Source organism: Gymnodraco acuticeps, unplaced genomic scaffold (genome assembly GCF_902827175.1).
Source record: "Gymnodraco acuticeps unplaced genomic scaffold, fGymAcu1.1, whole genome shotgun sequence".
Classification (NCBI taxonomy): Eukaryota; Metazoa; Chordata; class Actinopteri; order Perciformes; family Bathydraconidae; genus Gymnodraco; species Gymnodraco acuticeps.
In genome coordinates this window covers 1,119,359-1,143,733 of record NW_022992001.1, presented here as the reverse complement: position 1 = coordinate 1,143,733, position 24,375 = coordinate 1,119,359, and the positions used below count along the sequence as shown (strand labels likewise).

The 24,375-nt window shown below is 41.2% G+C and overlaps 1 protein-coding gene across 1 annotated transcript in view; it reads right to left on the bottom strand.

The window, feature by feature from the left end:
- The window catches only part of itfg1 (integrin alpha FG-GAP repeat containing 1), a 223,170-nt gene that overhangs the window by 138,211 nt on the left and 60,584 nt on the right, over positions 1 to 24,375 (bottom strand). Inside the window, exon 9 of the mRNA XM_034201274.1 lies at positions 10,535 to 10,629. Coding sequence (XP_034057165.1) covers positions 10,535 to 10,629 — 95 coding nt within the window. The remainder of the gene's footprint in view (positions 1 to 10,534; positions 10,630 to 24,375) is intronic.

Below are 24,375 nucleotides of genomic sequence, written 5' to 3'. Positions count from 1 at the left end.
GAGAGAAAGCTAAATCAGGGAGGCTGCTGCTGGTAAACACAATGCTTGACATTGACGCATATAATGGTATATTGTCCAACACACAAACACATTTGGACCCATTTACAGAGGGGGGACCATTATTCCTCAGTTTAAAAAAACCCACCGGGGGCCAACGTAGAAATGTCAAGACATTTATTGACTTGGTTGATATGAGAGAGGAGATAAATCAAAGGCGTGGATGGAGTTTGGATGAATGTGTACGTGAATCTAAATGGTGATCTAAAATGAATGCTTATAAGATAACTCTAACCCTAACACTAACCAAAAGATATGTTGCTTGAATCCAAAGTCCATGTCGATTAATGGTTATAACTAATGCACTTGCCATTCAGGATGAGTTGGTTTGAAATTGGGAAAGACGTTCATCTAATAATGGGTTTTAGCAAACATTCCATTGCCTGTCAGTAGTTATTCTCAGAGTATGCGCACATGTTTTCAAATGGCAGCTACATCATCAAACCTCTTCTTAGCATTTAGTCCCGAAGGCAAATCAATTCACTGGTGAGTTATCTTTATGTTGGGGTCCCTTTCGCCGTCCCCCTTAGGACAGAGTTGCTGGTCGCCGGTCTTATCAGCAGACCGCTGTGCTGGTAGAGGCCCTGAGGCAATCAGTGAACTGTTCTTCGCTTCTTTTCTTTTGCTGATTAAAAGAAGGAGAGAGGAACGGCACGGAGAATACTAACAGCATCTCGTCAACACCACAGAAATGCAAGCACACAAACACTCAGAATGTCTGCGTGTCATCAGGTAAAAGAGACGTCTGGAGGCTCTGGGATGGCATGATTGCCGCTGATTAAAGCCATTTTATTCTATAAGTAGGCATTCATTACCTGAAGGCAGCATGGCACAAGAGCAGAGTTTGATGGAAGATGTTGATGACATTAGGCAAGGCAAGTTTATTTATATAGCACCTTTCAACTTGTCAACTTTAAATGTAACATTAAGTTAAATAAAGAAAGTGTCAGAGGCGCTACAATGAGGAGACTATAATTAGTATGCATATACTTGTATGCATGCAATGCATCAAATATATGATGAATAGATTCCAAAACAAGCAGAAATCATCAGCCCAAGATTGAACCTGCCTTATTATTAATTCATTCAACTTGTTCGACTCGAAACAAACACAAGCGTTTCATTATCATGGCTCTCCCGCTGTTATTTATACATTATATGGTTTCCTGGTAATAAACTTGATTGTGTTTTTCAATCCTTATAACATGGATATGTGATTATCATATTACGGGAGCATATGGCAGAACAAGAGCAGATGATGAAAGATTCATAGTAATTGTGGTAAATTAGCAGACGATATTAAAAAGCCCAACGCAATTGGGATTGGTCTTTCTTAACAGAACGATAACGTACGTCATTTCTTCCTCAGCAAGATAAGACAGCCTTTCCACTGTGATTGTTTTATTGCTCCGCAGTATTGTGTTGGGAATTTGGAGGAAATCATAAGGGCCTCTGTGAAGATATTCATTAGATCAAATGATTTTTTTTAATTTGAGATGTTACGATAAATAGCCGACCTGACAGAGGCACTCTTTACATAAATCACAAGGTTACTCCTACCCTGTGGCAGTGGAAGTTTTTGACATTTAATCACTAAATATAACAGCGTATTTGAATAATGTCAAGTGTATATCTTTATACATTAATCTGCGGCCTAACGTCCTCCCAGTCAAACAGAGCGCTCCTTAGTCTTCATAACTCGATACTGACAATTGTCGGTTCAAATGTCAACATATTAACACTGAATTGTATGTTTGTGTGTGTGTGTGTGTGTGTGTGTGTGTGTGTGTGTGTGTGTGTGTGTGTGTGTGTGTGCGTGTGTGTGTGTGGTTGTCTTTGTGTGTTGCGGCAGACATCAAAATGACCTAGTTAATGGAGATGAAGTCGATGATGGGATTTGTGCTCGGGAGGTAATCTGATACCTTTAATGGTAGTGAGGGGATGGATCCCACATACAAATAGCTCTTTATCAAACAGCGATGGAAAACACGGCCGTGTACAGACAGCTTATTGTGCACACACTTGCATGCATACACACAAAATGGAAGTGCGAGTATAGAAACGCACATAGATACAGGGAGGGGCACGAGCACGGAGCTCCCGACATAAAATCGCTCTCCTGGCTTTGCTGATGAATAAAGAGAAAAAGCGGAGGCATGCTTGCAGACTCCCATTGATTCAACTTGGCGGTGAGGGCTCCCGCTTCATTAGGCCAAGAAATTAAAATGTGGGCGGCCTGTGGTGGAGGTGTGGGGGGGGGGGGGTTTACAGGGTGATGTGGAGAGGTGCTAGTAACATCGAAAGACAACAAGGCTGCCTTAGGCAATACAATGTTTTAAAAATACAAAACAAAAACAGGTGTGTAATGAAGCAGAGGCTTTTATGAGGCCAGCAATATAATGACTAATACTTATCACATTAGAACATGCACTAAAAGACAGCATGGGAGGGACGCTGTGGCTCAGTGGGTAGTGTGCTGGACTTGGAATCAGGGGTTCACAGATTCAAACCCCACTGCAGTCAGCATGTCGTTGTGTCCCTGAGACACTTCACCCCAAAGTGCTCCTGTGGGGATTGTCCACAGTACTGAGTGTGTAAGTCGCTTTGGATAAAAGCGTCTCACAAGTAACATGTAACTTGGGACTGAACAGGCAAAGTAAAAGTTATGCATGTATTGCTATACACATGAGCAATTTTGATTGTGGCGTTGAGTAAGGGCATTTTAGGGGATACAATGTCTAAAATAGTCTATCCTTATAAATATTTATCAATCACCTAACTTCAATATTTTAACAGTTAATTACAAGCAGCAGATTTTCTGTAAGAATTCTTAAATACCAAAGCCCTATCGTACTTGTCTTCGTTGCTTTAATCCTTTTGAATCCATGCTTTCGTTATTCAGTAGGAGAGCCTTAGTTTCAAAACCCCTGCAAAAGCTCAATATTTAGTGTCCAGTTTCCAAAATCGAACGTTCTGTGTGTTGCTCACATCAACTGTGTTGACAAGCGTGTCTTCCTCAATTCTGTCATCATCTCTTTGTTTTCCCATACAGGTCTTCAAGTGCGTGTCCACATTGACGCAGCTGTCCATGGATTTAATCCAGTCATTAAGATTCACTTGCCAAATCTCATTAGTGTGCAATGTAGAAAGTAAGTGTATGATTACCCATTTGCAAAAATTAAGAGTGGCTTCACTGAGCACAATTTAAGTAACTAACCTAATTGTATATACATCCTGTGGTTTTATGTTTGTACTCTGATTTTAATGTACTCTTCTCTAACTAAGTATGCAGTGTAGTTAGGGACGATGGGAGACTTCCACTGCCGACATAAGCACATATTGTGTAAGGGTTAATAAAATAGTGATGATTGTTCAAACTTCCTGTGGTGGTACCACAAACACATGGTGATATTTTTAACCTTTATACTGTAACTATTTTGAGTATTATTCTGCAACTCCTTTGCTATGGAGTTCAATTGCACCTTGCACTGACATGTATTCATCCAAAGTACCCAGGTATACGTTGTGATCGAAAAGTCTTTTTAGCCTACTAAAGCTAAATGACCTGGAAGTACCAATGTGGCAGCAATGATAAGCGCTGTTGAAATGTTCTAGATCAGGGGTGGGGAACCTCCACCCTCCGGGCCGTATACGGTCCGCAAGACCATTTGATACGGCCCTCGAGGTAATCAATAAACACACGCAAAAAAAATAATTAAAGAAATCTAGACCGCAACAAAATAAAATAATAAATAAAATAAATACATTTAATTTATATAGCGCTTCTCATCTGCCAAGACAAATCTCGAAGTGCTTAAACAAGTGAGTGCCTGTTTTTCCTGGCCACGGTCAGGGTCCTTGAACACAACATATATGTCTCGTCTGACAGGGGTGTAGTGCTGACAATGGCAGTACCATAGACTGTAGGGCAGTACCCATAAGGAGCCATACACATGCCGCAGTTTTTGCGTGGCTGTGTCTTTAGTTGAAAGCCCAGTGGCGATCTGTTCATCTGTCATACTGATCATACAGTCAATAACTTTGTTGTTATTAGCATCTGGTTAGCTAGCTATGCTAACGAATATAAGAAGCTTTTTCTCCAACCAGTGAGGTAAAGGCACATCTTTATATGATCATTATAGTTATAAAACAATAAGAGAATAAAGTAAACAGGTATAAAATACTATATGACAGTAAAACAAGTTGTTATTAATAAAGAAGAATACAGTTTGAAAGGAGAGTGATTTGTAAAATATCCATAAAGAAAAATAAAATCTGCTTACAGTTCTGTTTCATCTGGTGTTGAGAGATGTATCCATAGAGCTCTTAATGTTGCTCTCAAAGTGCACCAGATTGATGCTTTGAACTTCAACATTTAAAAATGTGGAGCATGCCCCCGGACCCCCCTAGAGGAGGTTAGGTCCCCCCCCCCCACTTAAATCATGTCCACATGGATAGGAAACTAAATACATTGAATGGGCTGTGATTTTAGTATTTTTAAGCAGAGGTTGAGTTCAATCATTTGTACGGTCCTCGGAGGATGTTGTAAAAATTGAAATGGCCCTTGAGAAGGAAAAAGATTCCCCACCCCTGTTCTAGATGATTGGACTAAGCTTCAATGCTTACATTAATATCTCATTTAACATATGATATACTGGACCATTCTCTAAGTAATGAAAGGAGATAATGCTGTTTAGTGTTTCCCTATGGCCACAACCTTTTAAGTGTCGCACCATTCGGCTGTTTAGAGAAAGAACCGCCTGTGATGGACATTAGCGGATCATGTAAGTAACGGTGCTTATTTAGCCTTTTTCGTCTTGTGCCATACCGTGGTAAAATGCTTATATGTTTTGCATTTTCTAAAGCTTGGGTAAACCAAAATGTGAACTATGAACAATATTCTTATTACTGTCAAATGATCCATAAAGTCAACATTTCATGGTGTTTGTTTAAACGTTTTTTTTGGATATTTTAAGTATGCACTGTAGTACATTTAAAAGACCTAAGAAGTAAATCATATATTGTATAACATGGAATTTCAATTGTTGATTTTTCACTGTTTCCAACATTCATAAAGACTGCATGAAACAACACCATAAGAAATGGGTGAAGTATCTATATGCACTTTTATGAGTCCATAATTGTAGTTTTCACACATATCAACAACATTCACTGGCACATCATAGTTACGTTGCTCAGTGACAGTGGGGTTGGACTCTCATGCGGCACGATTGAATTTTTCTTCCCATTTTCCCTTTACCCCATGACATATTTCATTGAGGTTACGGAAAATTGTCTAGGAAAATAAATGGGACCTGATTTTTAATATTCGATCGCAGCGACAGATGGCTTTTTATTAGAAGGTGTAACTGAGGTCATAGTTTTTCCCCCAGTAAAATGGAGTCAGAGAAGGAGCCAGAGAAGGAGCCAGAGATGCAGCGAGACCATATGTCTCTGTGTCAGCTGGGCAGGGTGGGGACAGTGCTACCTGCTGTCAGTGTCACCTCTTTGACCACTGACTGGCCAGCGGACTACACTGACTGGGAGGAGGCTGTCTGGCTCACACTGACTGCCCTAACAGCGTCTGTGCAGCAGTAGGTAGCTGGTTCCATTTTCATGGGGGCGGTTTTTGTGTCCCGCGTTTGTGCTTGTGTGTCTGAGGGGTGTGTTAACTTTACACAAAGGAATGTGCACAGAAGTATATACACAACAATAAGAAGTTTAGTTTATTCTTAATAATGTTGTAGGAGGTATTCTTTATTGTAGATATTGAATTCACTGTATTTTCTAGGTATAGGCAAGAGAACCTGAAATATATATATTATAAAATATGATAGATGGATGGAAAGATAACCGTTTAGTTCATTTCAACTAAAACAACTGTGTGTACTGTATGGGAGAAAGATATTGAAATACATTAAAGAATGCCTGGAAATAAAATTACGTAATCAACACAGTATGCAAATGTGCTCTGTCTACTACTTGTTCATGACTTAATTCTATGTTTGGAGAAATGTTGTACTTTTGAGCATGTTGTAATGTAATTCAAGCACTAAATACTCTTGATTACGTCAATCAAGATAAGACAAGATTGTTTAAACCTTTGTAAGCCCAATGGGGGAATTTCAGGATGCTTTAATTAATGATTAAAAGTCTAAGAAATATTCAGTGAAAGAATGTTCATGGTGGTCGGTGTAAATCTGACATTTTTGAACAGTGGTTTAGTAACTATGTATTTGTGAAGCCATTTCATCAAGACTTAGGATATTGAGATTTCTTTCAACAATATTGTACACATATATTTTCCGATGTTCAGGAGAGCTTTCCTTTCAAATAAAGAAAACAGCTAAATCCATTTTTGTTTGCTTCCTTCCGTTTCAAAGTCATTGATATGTATAACACCCACAGACACACCATTACATTATGCTCTGCAGTAATATCCAATTGTCTAACAGAATGTTGGAGTAGCTCTAAAGTACAATAAATGTGATCAGTGTGTGTGTGTGTGTGTGTGTGTGTGTGTGTGTGTGTGTGTGTGTGTGTGTGTGTGTGTGTGTGTGTGTGTGTGTGTGTGTGTGTGTAACGACAGTGAATGAAGCGCAGAGATTGTTGGAAGCCCCCATGCGGTTTCTTTCAAAATGATGAACTAAAGGCCTGGAGCTGCTGCAGAGGTAGAGGCAGAGCTGGGGCTGAGACCGCAGGAAGAAAAAAAAATGATTTGCTGTTTGGAGATGAACTATAGATACACACCAGTTGCTACTCAGCGGGACTCCATTCACACCCGAAGCCATCTCATCATGTCTTTGCCTGTATACATATCACTAGTCCTATTGTTTCTCCATTCATCTTTTCTGCTTCTCCCACACCCAATCCCCCTGGTGGGATGTACATTGGAGACTTGCGATTAAGTGACAACAGAAAGAGCGTTTTCACACTACTTTTCTTCCTTTTCCAATACTCGTTTGCCTCCTTCTTCTTCCCGCCTTTGGTCCAATTTCCCTCTTTTTATACATCAGGCTCATTCCATTTCTCTCCATGTTATCCCTTCTTCCCCCTTCTTTTGCCTCCACCTTCTCTGTTATTGTCAGTGGGCAGATTCCCCTAAGGGACACTTCTGCTACTAGCTGCTACACAGTAATGAAACCACACACCCACACACATACACCTACATGTAGTGTAAGAGTGTTTATACGACAAATAATGATAAACACATCACATCAATACTGCGATGTAGATAGAAATATCATCTGCACGTGTATGTGCATGTGCATATGCTACTACAGAGCCCTGGAAGGGACATGAAAAGGAAAAGGTCAAATCAAAGGTTTAAAAAAAAGAAATAACACATGAGATATCGCAAAACCTTCTAGAATTCAGTCCCCGTCACAGCTACTATTTTGGAAAAAAGCAATGTCGGGTCAGGTTAGGTAAGTCTCATAGCCCCACAGCCGTTTGATGACAATCGCCACCCGTCTCCAAATAGTCCGATCTTCCTCCAGCCTCTTGCACTCCACCACCGCTTTGATTGTCCACCTCTTTATATCTTTCAGCCATTCCTGAACATCATCTTCCTCAACTGCACCATGCATGATTGTATTTGCTACCTGTTTGTTCTTGTTAACCACTGTACCTTTCTAGCAGTTTTCGTCAGTGTTTCAAGAACCCCTGCCAGTGTCTGTCTCTCCTGTTTTACATGTTTTCCATGCCACCCCTTTCGGTATTTGTGTTGAATGTCCAGGTTTCCCATCCGTACATTGCAATGACCGAGTCAGTGAGTGCCTCTGTTTTTTTGTGGAATGAAAAGGTTCTTGCTACTCCATATGTTATTTAGTTTTGCAAGATGACCGGTAGCAATGTCCAATCCTCTCCTCACATTCAAGTCCCAAGCGCACTGCTTGTTCAACATAGACCTGAGTTATACAAAATGTTAGAAATGTAGGGTAATATTCGTGAATTCATCGATCATCAGACCACAATTCGGACAAGAATTAGCTAGTGCACCCTGCGGTCACTCCACCTCACTTCTTGTCGCCAGAACACTATTTCATTATTAGGAGATTGGTTGCTAGCTTCAGAAAAGAACCTTTTAAAAAGCACTGGGGGTAGAAGAACTTTGATATTGACCATAATGAAAACATTTATTTTCCAAATATACCCTCCCCCCTATTTATGCTCCTGATTTGTTTCCCCATACATGTTCCTTCTGGCCCTCCGTAGGCTTCTGTTGAAGAAGGTTAACATTTTGATGGAGTATTATTATCCCCACTCCATGAAAGCATGAGACGCTTAGATAGAGCCTGGTTTCCTCCTAACCCATCCCTTACTATTCGACAGTGATGACTGTCTCTCAAACACAAAGTGACAAGAAACACAACATGTGTTCACTTCATCCATCAGTGCAGATAAGTCCTCCTCTCTCTGCCCCCCCACTCCCTTCCTTCAACACTCCTCCTTTCACTTCTTCCTTCAATCTTATTTTTGTTTTGCTGCTGACAGGCAAACAATAGAAAGCATGTCCACAGGGAGTGCGCAGCTGTGTGTCTGTGTGTGCGTGTCTTTTGTGTGTGTGGGGGCGGACATGCAGATAAGCCTGTAATATTTCTATTTTGGATTGAATCAAAAGAGGAAGCTTGTTCTCTAGTGGCAGACGAAGGAAAAGCTCTTGCCAACTGGTAGGATGTGACTGAAAGGAATCACACAAGATGCTACGTAGGTGGTGGTGGAGGAGATGATGTGTGTTAATAAGAGTGTAAGAACTGTTTGTGAGCATGTTCCGTGCACACGCTTCTGTGTGTCGTATATATGGGATGGGATTGAATGTGTTTGTGTGTGCAAATGTGTAACTTCCATCTTCCAAGGCTTTGCAAACCAAGTGACTCACTGATCTGATCGGATCTGGCATCACAATGGAGCCACTGGAGAGGCTGGCTTCAGAGAAGAAAACTAATAAGGCATTAATAACATAAAGAAGATAAAGGCCAGAACAAAATGGCATTAGCTATATGTTTTGAACTACAACATCTCCTCTAAGGGACATCTTTGGTCCTGGTCATGAGAGTAATTGCAAACCTCTAAGACTTTCCACTGACTTAACTCGGCTCAACTCCCTTTTAGTTCCAGGTCCGTTTCCATTCTGTTTGCGTCTACAGACAGTAGCACCTCAGAATATATGTGTGATTCTCAGCTGAGCAAACTGGCAAACACACGTACAAATCCCACGGTTTGCTCTTTTCATCATCGAGGACTGCAAGCTTTTCCTCAAAAGAAACTAACATTCAATTACATAGATATTACTGGATCAATCTGGGATGTCTTGCCCGAGAACACTTTGGCATGTTGACTTCAGGAACACAAGATTGAACCACTGACCCTCTGACTGGTAAACACCCTATCACTTACACTGTGTTGGAGTGCTAGCCAATAGCAGCACAATAGTGATGTCATTATGTTTCAACATTAAGTCCAATGGAGGCGTTCCAGGCAGGGGAGGATTGTGTGTGAGAGAAATGTATCCTAGAGGGAACTTTGGTAACATTGGCATGCACACAAACCTATATAGCACACTACAGGAAAGGGAAAATGCCCCAAAAAACAATAGGGCCCCTTTAATTCCACCTTCTAGTATTGGCACAACTTGCAGATAATTATCATACAAAAGCAACAGTTAGTTGGCACTGTCTACAACCTTTGTTCACCCACAACAACAAAAAGTTGAGTCAAATCGAGTAGCAAAGGCAGGGGTAAACTGCAGCAGAAAAGAAGAGGTAATTGAGGATGGAGGGGTACAATACGAGCGTCCTCTCTCCTACAAGAACTGATATTTGGATTCCTCTGAGCATGTTATAAGAACTATTAGAAAAGAGGACAGTGGAACAGAGAAGTGTTGTACTAATCAGAAGACAGTGACGGTACGTCCACACTGCAGCTTTTCAAAAATCTTGAAAATCTTGGAGCTGGGCGTGTCTGAAAGCTTGGGGATTTTTTGCGAGCAACGCGACCAACAACCAATCACATCTTTTTTTGAAATATAGAAATGAACGGCGGGATATCTCTCCCAGCTTAGACGCGGTTTGATTGGCTACGGCTTGAGCTGTCAGATTTTCCGAAACGGGATTTGATTGGCTGGCGCTGGCTACTCCGGCGTCTCCGGCGGAGACGGACCGCTATGCTACCCACAATTCAGTTCGGCGAAAAAAAGCGGCAACGTGACGTCACCCCATTCAAAGTGAATGGGCAGATTGAAGCTGTCGACGCTGTAGTGTGGACGGGCCGTAACAGAGAACAAAGCAGTGTCCCAGAGGCTAACAGAGTTGAGCCAAAGGTAAGAACAGAGAGCAGAGAAGTACACAGTGGGGTTATAAGGAATGGTAGAGTAGAATAGTAAAGAGCAGTTCATAGAAGAGTGTGCTGAAAACCAAGCGTATCCATTGGAATGACTTTAAGCACAACTGTAAGTGTGGTTGTGTGTGTTAAGTACCTCTTTTGAGCCAGACTTGGCCATGTAGATGGCACTGCGCTGACAGGCGAGATCCAAACACACAGGGAGGAGGTGATCCTGGTAGCCATTGCCATCTGCCAGAAACACACAGAGAGAATAAGATTGAGTTGCAACAATGTTGAATTGAACCAGGGTCCTTTGTTTTCTAAAACTGTGCTATTTTTAATATTTGCACTCCATCAGAATGCCATGGTTTTGTTCAGGAGTCGTCTTTGAACACAGCACAGTTTTTTGGCAACAAAGAAATTGTTCCAGTTTTTTTTTCGGTTGTGTGCTGGATCACAGGAACACCTGCTTGTTTCCTACGAGCAAACAAACATCCAAGCAACACACACAAAATGCCTTTTAATAATGTCAAATGACTTGAAGAATCGTTTCTCTGCTGATGTTCATGGCTTTTAATTCTAATCCGCATGATGCCATGCAGTCTTCATCCAAGTTACAAGCAGGGACAGAGCCTCCCAAATCAACACAGCAGCTCTTCAAAGCACAGGCACTTCAGTGCACCAGGTTCAGATTCCCGGCACGTCATGCAAAGACACGCACATACACACACTTCACAAAGCTCTCCCAGTTTAAGTGATGTCGACTGGATCATAAATTACTTTGCGCCTCATTTACATCTATAAGGAAACCATTGAGATCTACTTGATGGTTTCCTATGTGTTCAGGGCTTCGACTCTGTGAACCCTGAGACATTAAAGCAGGCAGAGACTGCTTGCATTCCATTAGGGACCTGTGTGAACTTAGCGTCATCTTTTTTGTCAAAGCGTCTTTTTCAAACATTTCCAATGAGTTAAAGGTGGGGTAGGTACGTTTCAGAAACCGGCTCGAGTGCACTAAAATGTGAAAGTACACAGCCGAAAAGAATCCGCCCCTTCCTTCAGACTTCCTTACAGAGCACCTCCTCCAACACACACGAACGCGCACATGACGTCAGCAGACTGGTGAAAGCACTTCAGATATTCATTGCTATCGGGATGTTAAGAGCATTCCATGGAATATAACAAAAAGTGTATCTCGAGCCGGTTTCTCAAACTTACCTACCCCACCTTTAAGAGCACATGTTGTGGCATGGTGCCACCTTGAGAAAGAGTGTCGCAACTAGCATCTTTTTTCTTTTGTGGGGATCCTCAGAATATTTTTAGTTAAAAATATATCATATATATACATGTATATACACACTTTTCATAAAAGCGTTGGTGATGTCAATTTGAAAAATGAAGAAGCAGCATGTTTTTTTGGCCTTCTGACATTTACACTGTTCTTAAATGTCAGACAAAAACTCACAATAACAAAGAACAAAAAGCCCATTTGCTTGAGCAGATGGGGCGGGCCAACACTAGATGTTGCTTGCTGAGAGCTGGGAGCGTTTTTTAATGAAATGGATGAGGCTCTGCCCGGCACCCTTCCAGAGCCTTTATGCCAGAAAGAGACCCTATGCGGACACAGGGCTATCAAGCTAATCTAAATGACAGATTTCGTCAGAGCTGCAGGGTAGGTCATACAGCTTTGATGGACCTTGCCAGCTCGGGCTGGGACCCCTACATAGGTAAAGACATACTTGCTCTTGAATAAGTACAATGAACAGGAGCAAGATTCATCTTTGGAGGGCACAATTGGACAGCAGTGTCGCAGAAATTCTGGAAATAATTGGCTTGGTTGGTCCTCCTCTTAGATTGTCCATATCATCTCAGTGAAAGGCTTGGGAAATAACAAATAGTTGAGTTTCCTGATCACGTCATGCTGTTATATGTAGTTACTGTATTACGTAATCAGAACACTAAAGAAAGGTAACCGTATTCCCTTGGAGTGAATATAAATGCTGAATCAGATTATTAAAAAAAAAAAAAATGGGGATAACAAGCAGGAGTTACAATACATTTTAAAATAAAAACACATTTATTATAGCTGGATGTACTGCCTGCATTTTCATTTTGGTTTTCATTTAGGCTACTTTAAATCTTTCTTTGAAAATATGTTTTATTTTTATTTGTGATAGTAAGGTTACTGATTACAATGTGTTCCATGTAACCAGCAGAATAAATGTTTAAAGTAACCCTCAAATGGACACTCAAATTGGCTCAATAGAGGAACTAGCCTCTTTCCCAGGTACCAGTCCACACTTAGCACTAGGTCTGTTTACTGTCTTGCTAATAATGAGATATATTTAGTTTACTGTCTGGAATTCCTATTTACTAACATGACATTACAACCTTTTAACCTGCACCCTTTAATGAGCTACAGAGCTTTTTCACAGCAGCTATTTAGACGTGTCAAAGATCACAGGTGCACCTAATAACGCTAATTAGCACTGCATAACAATTAGGATACAACACTCTGTTGTGGTGCATGCAGGCTCATTGGGATTGGTTACTGGGACACCTACATTGAGTGATTCCATGGTTTGTGTTATTACTTGCACCTGTGCTTTTCTTGCAACGGCAGGTCTGTTAGAAAGGTTTTTAAAACAAATGATTAAAGGATCATTCCAACATGTTATCATGCATGTAAATTGACACCAGACTAAAGAGGTGAAACTGCTTCCAGGCTTCTCATCGCAGGGTTTATCGGAACACTTTTTAACAAGGCAAGTTCAACACTCCCAAACAGATGTTGTGCCATGTGGAAGGAGGAAGTGAATGACACTAATGATGAACGACAGTACAAAGCACAGGAGGAGGAGAAACTGAATGTGGCTGTCAGGGGCCACTGAGCAAGAGAGAAGAAGTGAGATGGGTAAGGCGTTACACTTCTAAAGGTAATAAGTCATCTAGAAATAGAAAGAAAAGAGATATATGATTAATAGTGGGATACATAATCAGGAATGTATTATTTTTGAGAGAAAGTTTCAAATCCTTTAAAGGAGGAACACACTGCAACAAAATGAACCAGATTAAGAGTTTGCATCTAATTCTGAATTTGGGCTGCAACTTACACTACTTTTTTCTTTTGCATTATATCCAAAGTTTGAACAAATATGTCATTTGATTATATATGTTATTAGAAGCCGAAAGTAATGTCTTAAAAAGCTTGGGATGGTATCAAATGAATGAAAGCAAATCAAATGAAGTCGGCATATACAGACTCAATTGACTCCTAGCTTAAAATGTGGTTTCATTTCTTCTGTGTATGTGTCTTAAGAAAATATAAATGTACCTTTCGTGTACATTAATAAGATGTGGAAGTTAAATTCCCATCTGCTATACTGTATATCAATATATATATATTTAAAATTCATAACTGCATCCAACACATTTCTGAAGACCTTATTTGACTTACTTGGACTACTTACCTGTTTTAATTGGACTAATACCCGCTCCTTTAGAGTAAGGTCCTCAGTTAGTTTGTCTATGGGTGGGATGTTTATGTGTGTATTTGTGTAAATCCTATGTAGTCAAACATTTTAAATCTACAGATTTTAAACAGAACATTGGAAGTTTGGAGTTTGAAAGATATAGGCATTTACAAAGCATGTTGAACAACAAGAAATATTCTATCAACTTGCATGATGGGAAATGAAGCATCAAGTGTTTTTGGAGCAGGGATTTAAAGTCAGGGCCATTACGTGTCTGGTTATAGAATAAAGATGAATGTGTTTATTTGTGTTAAACATGTTGCAAATGTATCTATACCTTTACAGTAAAAGGTGCCTGGTGCCCCGGACAGAAAGCTGCATCGCCCTTTAAATGAAAACTGCATTTTACAGTTCTCTATGTGTGTCTGTTACTCTAAACCTCAACTTTCTTCCGAAGTGTATTCTGACCTATGATTCTGACAGGCACTGCACTCTAAATTCCAAATGCAGCATCAGTTTGCACACATCCATGCAGAGGCGTAAGGAGTTCTGCATGTATCTATTGCTCAATGTGTTGTAATGGTTGGAAATGAAACAGTGTAAGTGCAGCATTTGAGCATGCTGTGGAGTGGAGATGAATGTGTACGTAAGGAGAGTAAGAAACAAACAGGCAAATATGGAGGGACACAGAATGAGTGCTCACTCAGTCCTGCAGAGGCTGTCACTTGCCATTCTGTCTCATGTTGACTGTCACTCCCTACACCAGTGGTTCAGAAACTTTTTCCGTCAGTCCCCTCTTTGGAGAACAAAAAAAAGTCGGGCCCCCCCAACACGAATAGTCACGTAATGGGCCAAGTTAACATTTATTAAAATACATCAATATGAACGTGAGCATTCCTTTGCTAGAACAGTGATAATAAAACAATGCTCCATAAGTCTGTGTGCTCAAAACAATAAATACATAATACAATTGTGCAATCCCTTTGCTAGAACAATAAGTTATAATACTTTGCCACTTTGCAATCTGTGCAAAGACATGAAAAGAAAGAAAATGCTGATATTTGGCAAAGTGTGTCTTATCATCACAGCATTAGTGTCTGCAATGAGCCTGCTTTGCACTGCACATTTCTTCAAAACGGGGTTGCTGGCTCAGTGGCGGCCCCAGAGATTTATTTTGGGGGTGCTGTGGGGTAGCTTGACTTTTCATAGAGGGTGCTCAATCATTTAGGGTTTCCCATTAATGTACCGGTCGCTACAGAGGAATTCTCTACTGCAACAATCCCCACGCAAATACACAGTGTACCCGCGACTGTTACAATGAAGGCTCGATAATCAGCTCACGGCATATAGGTGTAAGCAGGGGTCAAGTGCTATTTTTATAGGTGGTGAGTGGACCTCACATCCTCTAGGGCAGGGGTTCCGACAAATCACTCCACTTTTAAACTGTATTCTTGTTTTACTGTCATAGTATTTCAATACTGTTTATCCTATATTTTCTTGTTTTTTTATACCTATAATGATCATATAAACGTGTGCCTCGGAAATAATTGTTTACATTAATGGTGACCAAACCGATTCAGACCCACTGAGATAACTAATCTCAGTGGGTAATCTAAACACTGAGAGAGTCCTTTACCTCACTGAGCTGAGGTAAAGGACTCTCTCAGTCTGACAGGAGAGGACTCTCCTCCACCTTGTTGTTGAAAAAGTTCCTTATATCCGTTAGCGTAGCTAGCTAGCACCAGATGCTAACAACAACAATCTCCGGTACCATTTTGTGCGCACGCACACAAAATGGCTCGTTCGACACACACACAGAGACCCAGACGTACTTGTACTGTACTGTAGCATATTATTTTCGAATCATTCATTTTTCAAATTATGAATTTCACACATAGAAATTAAAAAGACATACATTTCTTGGGGGTGCTTAGGGGGTGCTATGGGTATCCTAGGGGGACCTGCAGCACCCCCTAAGCACCCCTGACACCGCTTATTGACCTTCCATCCTCAAAATGTACACACCTGTGTCCTACAGCGCACTCATAGCTTTCTAAGTGTAACTTCCGCCGGTCATGCCGACGTCATAACAATTTAGTTTTGTTGTTGTTGTCATAAATGTTTTTCCTGCTGGTCTCTGGCGCCCCTCCTGTCATGCCTCTGTGCCCCCCACTTTGAGAAACACTGCTCTACACACACACACAAATGCTCATTAACAACCCTTTACTCTATCCCAGCTGTCTTTCCCTCCATGAATACTTTGTTTTATCTGGCTATTCATCTTTCTCTCCCTCCTTTTCTCATCTCACCTCTCAGTCAGTCACAATCTCCCTTATCACTCCCTTCTCAGGCGTAATGCCTCTGTTTCTTAGTCCACCTCTTTATTCACCATCATTCCCTCACTCCCTCTCTCTTTTCATCTCTCAGTCCCGCTGACAGAGCGTGGTGTGAGGGAGATTGGCAGAGGGAGGAAACAGCGGGTATGGGTTGGGAGGAGGAGGAGGAGGAGGAGGAGGAGGAGGAGGAGGAGATGGGAGGCCAGGCCGAGGAATGGAGAGACAACAGAGGAGAAAATGGGTAAAGACAACAGGATGAGAGAGATAGACCACGAGGCAATAAACAGAGATAGTGAGTTGATATGCATTAGGACACATTGGCATTCATAGGGTACAACACAGCACCAATAACAATGCAAATCACAATATGCACACGCACAAACACACATGGGTGGGTGGGGGGGGGGGATGCTGCTCCTGTGTCTCATTGCAAACCCTCAGATGTGATGTGTGTTTTCTGAAAATCTGTGCACTAAAGGTGTAATACAGTAGACGCGTTATTATCGCAATTATATAACAATTATTTTAACAGTTTTTTAAATGAATGTAATTCTTCTGAAAGTCCGTTGCTCACGGGCTCTGAATACACATACTGACAAACCATGGGTCACATGAGGGGCGGGATGTTGGTCAGTATTGGCTTAGGATGGGCGTCTCAACCAATGAGAGCATTTGGGGTGAGCCCAAGACTGCTGCAGCGCTCACATGAACCCAAACAGAAGAGAACTGGCGGGGACAGAAACATGGAGAAAGGTACCGGACTCTTACATGGACACTTTAAATCTCTTCCAGATGGCAGATTTGATAGAACCAGAGTTATTTTAACCACTGCAAAGTTGCATTTTCTTATCGCTGGACTCTGAGGGTAACTTGTTTTTCTATAACAAACTACTCTACTACTACACCTTTGAACTCATTATGGCATTTTGGGCATAACAATGCGATTAATAGCAGAAAACCATTCGATTAAAAAACATAATTGTTGCCCAGCACTAATATATATTAGGGCTGTCGATTAAAATATTTAATCGCGATTAATCGCATGATTGTCCATAGTTAATCGCAAATTAATCGCACATTTTTTATCTGTTCTAAATGTACCTGAGAGGAATATTTTTCAAGTTTTTAATACTCTTATCAACATATGAGTGGACAAATATGCTTTATGCAAATGTTTATTATCATTTGAACAATGACAAATATTCTCATGAATGTAGAGGAAACTTCTGTGTAGCTATACAGTGGGAGTCACCGACTCAGGAAGGAGACACGGGAAGAGCAGTAGCTTTGATGTCAAACACATGATGGTTTATTTGGAGTTAACGGCCGGAGGATTCACATCACAAGTCCAAGAGTCAGAGGTTCTTACTTCACGGTAGAGTTGCCACGTCAATTCTGAAGAACTCTACCCCAGACCCATGTATTTAGCTAGTTCAGAGAGCATCATCAACATGCTGCATAACAAGATAGAATGATAACACCTCTATCAGCTGACGCCAACAGGCAGGAACAGGGAGACAAAACACTGAGAGCACAGCAGCCAAGGTTACAGGTGCCTGTGCTCAGTCAGGACAGTTTGAACTGATACACTGGGTCAAAGTTATGGGCCTTGGAAAATATTTCCACAACAACGAATATTAAACACAACAACCTCTGAACATTACAAATATTCGCCTCAATTCAACCTGGAACCTAATGTGTGTGTGTGTGTGTGTGTGTGTGTGTGTGTGTGTGTGTGTGTGTGTGTGTGTGTGTGTGTGTGTGTGTGTGTGTGTGTGTGATGGATCGTTGGAGCTATGTGCAACTCAAGGCATACAGTATGCTCGAACGGGAGCTGCCTGGACGCTGCAATCATGTTGCGCACTATCCGTGCTGAGTGTGCTGACTTTTCGTACAATGTCCCACTGTCTGGCTACCTGCATAAAGTCAAGTGCTCGGCACAGTTGTCGGCGAAATGTCGCTCCTCTGTTTTCATTTAAACAGCTCCTTATATCCGTTAGCGCAGCTACAGTAGCTAGCACCAGATGCTAACAACAACAATGCACGTAAGGTTTCTCTCTCGCTCGCTCGGGCCACACATACACACACCCTCCCGGTCCTCCCAACAGCCAGTCGGTGCCTGCCGGTGAGCGTGGAAGTGTGGTCTGCCACAAGCGGGCGGCAGGAGCGGGGCTGTCAGCATCAGCTTGTAAATGGTATTTTAAACTCGATGCGCTCTGAAACTACGTGGCGGCCGAGAAAAAAAAATACACATGCGTTAATTGTTTTTTGTGTTAACGCGTTATTAACGCGTTAACTTGACAGCCCTAATATATATATATAAACTCCTCAAAAAAAGTTTGGAAAGGTTATTTTGGTCGATTATTCCTCCCCTTTAATAATACCAATTGGTATTGTATTTTATATCGTTGCAAAGCCTGATTAGTCACCTTTACAACGAGGTACAACTTGTAAGGATCGTGCATTTGTGGAATGACCAACACAGCTAACCGTGTGGGTACCAGACAATTTTTTTCCGCCAAAATCCCCTGCAAAATTCTTCTGTTGGTATTCACTGTCGTTTTGAGTTGCTTGTTGGATTGGATGATTGCACTCTCCCACAGTAATAAGGAAAAAACAACACATATTGGCAATTTTTACACTGAGTGTCAGGGACCTCAGTAGCATGTGTAAGATCCATACGCAGCCACAACAGCTTGGCACCTCCTCCTCATGCTGGTCACCAGCCTGGTCACACACTGGCATCCCATTCCTCAACCAGGATATGTCGCAAGTCAGCCAACATGGTTGCGTTGGTCACGTACAGCATGCCTAAACTGATCCCAAGTGTTCAATTGGGTTGAGGTCTGGACTCACGGCAGGCCATTCCATCCTCTCCACTCCCACATTCTGGAGGTACTCTGTGATGATCCTGGCTCTGTGGGGGGCGAGCGTTATCATCCTGGAGGATGGAGTTAGGTCCCAGATTCTGGAGATATGGGATCGCCACTGGCTCCAGAATCTCAATCCGACATCTCACTGCATTGAGATTGCCTTCAATGATGACAAGTTCTGTTTTGCCTGTGAGAGAGATGTGAGATGACGTTCCCCCACATTCTTAGGTTCCACTGTCGGTGCTGTCGACACCAGCGCAAACAAGCCTGATGGTGAAGTGCAGTCATTGCAGGCTTCCTGGCAGCCTTATAAGAACGAAGACCGGCCATGTGCAGTCTGTTCCTCACCGTCTGATCAGATATCTGTCTGTGGTACCGTTGTGCAAATCTTGCCTGTAATCAGGTGTCAGTCACACACCTGTGACTGGCATACACCTGCCAGCACTTGAAGCTCAAAACGAGAGTGAATACCAACAGTAGAATATTGCAGGGGATGTTGGCAAAAAAGGTTGGGCCGCTACCCACACGGTTAGCTGTGGTCCTCATTCCACGAATGCACGATCCTTACAAGTTGTACCTCGTTGTAAAGGCGACTAATCAGGCTTTCCAACGATATAACATACAATACCAATTGGTGTTATTAAAGGGGAGGAATAATCGACCGACATTTTTGAGGAGTTTATATACATAACTGCTTACATAAACACAGAACACTTGATTTTAAACTTTTTAAATCTTTCACCAGACATATTATTGGAGTATTCATGCCTATATGAGCCTGAGGCGTTAACAAGGACTGCATCTGCATTAGTTTAACATCCATTTCTGACTCAGCAAGTATCATCAATCAAATTTGAATTGTCACATTGCATTAACAGGTCAGTTATCCATCATACTCATTTTAGGTTTAAATTAAATGTAGTGTAGATAAATGATGTCTTCATCAGATCGAATTAAGACGGCTGTACCCCTCCCGCTTACAACTTAAAAAGGTGATTCCCAGGCAGGTTCTGTAAAAATACAATGGATGTTTTTTATATGATTTATAAGCACATTTATGGACATTCATTAGAAACAATACATTGAATATGTTTATTATATCTGTCTCACTGGTACTGGCCTATCAAGCCGTGAATGGATCAGGTACTTCCAAATGTAAGGCAAGGCAAGTTTATTTATATAGCACCTTTCAATACAAGGCAATTCAAAGTGCTTTACAAAAAACGAAAGACATTAAGACAATGGCATTTAAAATCAGTCATTAAAAAGAAAAGATAATAAAATAAACATTAAAAGAAAAAATACATGGATAAAAGTTACAGTGCAGTTTAAGATGTGAATAGTTCAATTAAAAGCAGCGACAAAAATAAAAGTCTTTAGTCTGGATTTAAAAGTAGTCAGAGTTGCAGCGGACCTGCAGTTTGTTCCAGATATTTGGAGCATAATAACTGAACGCTGCTTCTCCATGTTTAGTTCTGACTCTGGGGACAGAAAGCTGACCAGTCCCTGAAGACCTGAGAGATCTGGATGGTTCATAATTTAGCAGGAGGTCAGAAATGTATTTTGGGCCTAAACCATTCAAAGCTTTATAAACCAGCAGCAGTATTTTGAAATCTATTCTTTGACACACAGGAAGCCAGTGTAAAGACTTCAGAACAGGAGTGATGTGATCCACTTTCTTAGTGTTAGTGAGGACTCGAGCAGCGGCGTTCTGAATCAGCTGCAGCTTTCTAATAGATTTTTTAGTGAGACCTGCGAAGACACCATTACAGTAGTCGAGTCTACTGAGGATAAAAGCATGGACAAGTTTTTCCAAATCCTGCTGTGACATTAGTCTTTTAATCCTAGATATATTCTGTAGGTGATAGTAGGCTGATTTAGTAACTGTTTTAATGTGACTGTTGAAACTCAGGTCAGAGTCCATGACTACACCTAGATTTCTGGCTTTATCTGTTGTTTTGAACATTGCACACTGAAGCTCAGCGCTAACTTTTATACGTTCTGACTTGTCTCCAAAAACCATTACCTCAGTTTTATCTTTGTTTAATTGGAGAAAGTTCTGACACATCCAGTCATTGATTTGTTCAATGCACTTACTCAGTGTTTGAATTGGAGCATAGTCTCCTGGTGAAATGGTTATGTAAATGTGTGTGTCATCTGCATAGCTATGGTAACTTATTTTGTTGTTTTTCATTATCTGAGCCAGTGGTAGCATGTAGACGTTAAAGAGAAGAGGCCCCAAGATGGAGCCTTGAGGTACCCCACATGTCATATTTGTCAACTCAGATGTGTATTTACCTCCTTTAAGTAGGATTCAAACCAATTTAGAACTGTTTTCGAAAGTCCCACCCAGTTTTCTAGTCGGTCGAGTAATATGTTGTGGTCAACAGTGTGAAACGCAGCACTGAGCTCTAATAATACTAACACTAAAGTTCTGCCAAATGTAGGACTTGGGTATGCATCAGCCAAATGGCTCGCTACTTCCTCACTACAAGTGGAACCCTACAATAAAAACACACCTGTTTGCTATTGGCTCCAAAATGGTGGAAGAAGCTCCCCATTGATATCAGGACAAAATAAAGTCTACACATCATCCATAAACGGAAAACCCACCTGTGTCACTTGTAACTTGGTCATTAAATATATTACAAAAGAATATGGTACTACTTTAAAGGGTTTAGCCCATTTGAAACATATGCAACAGCACTGTCAATGGTTGGTCTTACTTGAAGAGAATATACCTTTATGTTTCTTGTTGTTCTGAGTTATAGTATCTGTATGGTTTATTTTGCACTTTGTACGTTGTTTTGAATAAAAGTGTCAGCTAAATGTGTTATGACTCCAAGAAGGAATTAATTAATGTTGACAGGAATTGCTGCATTTAGGCAAACTCACTGAGACAAACTACAATAACAATCTTCTCTCTTTTTAGGAAAACTGATATGCACCTCCACCTCATGTCTCTATCCCTCTGACGCCCCCCACTTCAGGTGCAACACTCAGTATGAAAACTCATGTATATTGTAATGGTACATTTTTGTAATCACCCTTTCAACCCACACTTGTGTAACATATTTGAATAAGATACAGTGCTATTTAGCTGTAGATAACTGGGTGGGTGCTTATTATTGAGAGTACTACTGATGCATAATTGGATCCCGGTATATATATCGGAAGACAGACCGAGATACAGGTCTTTAATAAAGGACACTTTTGTGCCAAATTAACTTTCTGATTTGCATTCAAATGCATATTAAAATGTGCAAATTAATATATGAACCAGGAAACCCGGGAGACTCAATAACACAAATGCAAGGAATATCGCAACATAGGGCTTGATTGGGAGATTACATTTTTCGCATTGAAGCATTTTTACGGCCCGGAGTAAAACCTAGATGGCGCAGGTACACTCGGAGAGAGGAAGTGACAAACAAAGTGAGACAGAAACAGAAAAACAAGACGGGAAGCAGAGTGGCGTGGTTGAAAACATAACAAGACAAGTCAGTGAGAGAAAAAAAAAAAATTACAAAGTGAAATTAAGGTATAAAAAAAGTGTTGGAAAGAGAATGAGACGGACAGGAAAGAGGGAGAGGAGCAGAGGTTGGATGTAACACAATATAATAAGATGAGTGGAGGAAGAACGCCTGAGGGGAGTGCAGAGAGAAATAGGCTGTCCTGTTAACATGCTGACTTACCTGCTCACACACATGCACGGTGTGATGACAGCCTTTCTGATTTTAAATATCACCTCCCAACACATTCATGTATCGCTGAAATATCTCCCTATCTTGCAGAGCACGCCTCCGTCCTACCTGCAGCGAAGCTGGCTGACATGTTGCCTGTTGGGCTTCGTTGTGCTTTACCTAATGATGAATTATGCATTGGCCCCTGTCACTTTGAAAAATGCAATTACCTCAGTGATAAGGCAGATGGGCCTGTTTTGTCTGACATACGCTGTGCATCTATTAAGAGTCTACTGCGGGAAACGGAACAGTCGCGTACAAACATGGGCACATTCCTGTATGCTTCCACGAACACACACTTAAATATGTGCACATATACACACAGGGCGGCTCAAGTTCAGCCAGTGTGTGCTGTCTGTGGAAATGCACCACATTGAACAGAAAGCAGACAAGGATCATGGATTCAAATCAATGATGTTTTTTGGTTTTACAGCATTTATCGTGTCGGGAATGTGTGTCTTGTGAGAGGTCATTGCTGTTTCTCTGATGGTACTGTCACAAGAATACAGAAAGAGTCAAACGATTGAAAATAGTGGTACAAGTAATAAACATCTGATTCTGAGAAAGGATCATGTCCTTTAGAATATCGAAGCATGTCCTTTTCAACCGACTTAAAGGAAATCAAGGTGGCAAAGGTTTTAATATATACTAGCATATAATAGAGAAAGTGTGTATTGTCCATCTTAAAACTACTATTAATTATAATGGTTGTAAAATGATACATAGCCCATAATAATAATACATTTGATTTATATAGCACACTTTAAAGACAACGTCATCTCAAGGTGCTTCACAAAGCTATAAGGAGAAAATAATAAAACAAATAAAATAAAAAGATATCTAAAAGACCATGTAGCCTAGTGCATCACATTTTGCTTTCAACGAGGTGGAATCCAGTTACTTCTACAAACTGCTTCCTACATACTATGGTGTTTTTAATTATCCGATAATTACTGTAGAGCTTTGCTCGCTATTGACCTCCATTTGTATTCATTAGCTCAGTTAACTGACAGCTCAATAGGACATGTAATAGGTCAGATTTATAGTGATTTTTAAGAGGGCTAGAACACAAGGCCACTACTTATGTCATGCTTTTCCGGTTGTTACCCGTCCCCTTGTGTGTTATGCAGCTTTTTCTGCATGTAAACGGTCTGCAGAGTCAAAATCCCTCAAAGTACACCCTGTAGCGAGTAAAACTCTAACACAGAAAATACCTGTCTATGCTGCCCCAGAACGCCTCGTTGGAGATTTCTCTTTTTCCATTTTTCTGAGTATGGTGACGTAACCATGCCCAGGTCCAAATGGACCAATCCGTGGAGCTCCTCACACACACACTCAGCCTTATCTTTTCTCAGTAGCTGCTCCGTGGATTTCTCAGCCTGAACTCAGCCTGAGACAGCGAGACACCGCAAAAGAGTTTGTGTGTGTGCTCAGGCTGAGTTCAGGCTGAGTTTCGCGGTGTCTCGCTGTCTCGCAGACCCCACGCAGCAACCAGGAAACGACACCAGTAAGCCAGCTCACACTGTCCGCACCTCGAGCAGTAGCGAGCACCCAGACCCAGCATTCTCAT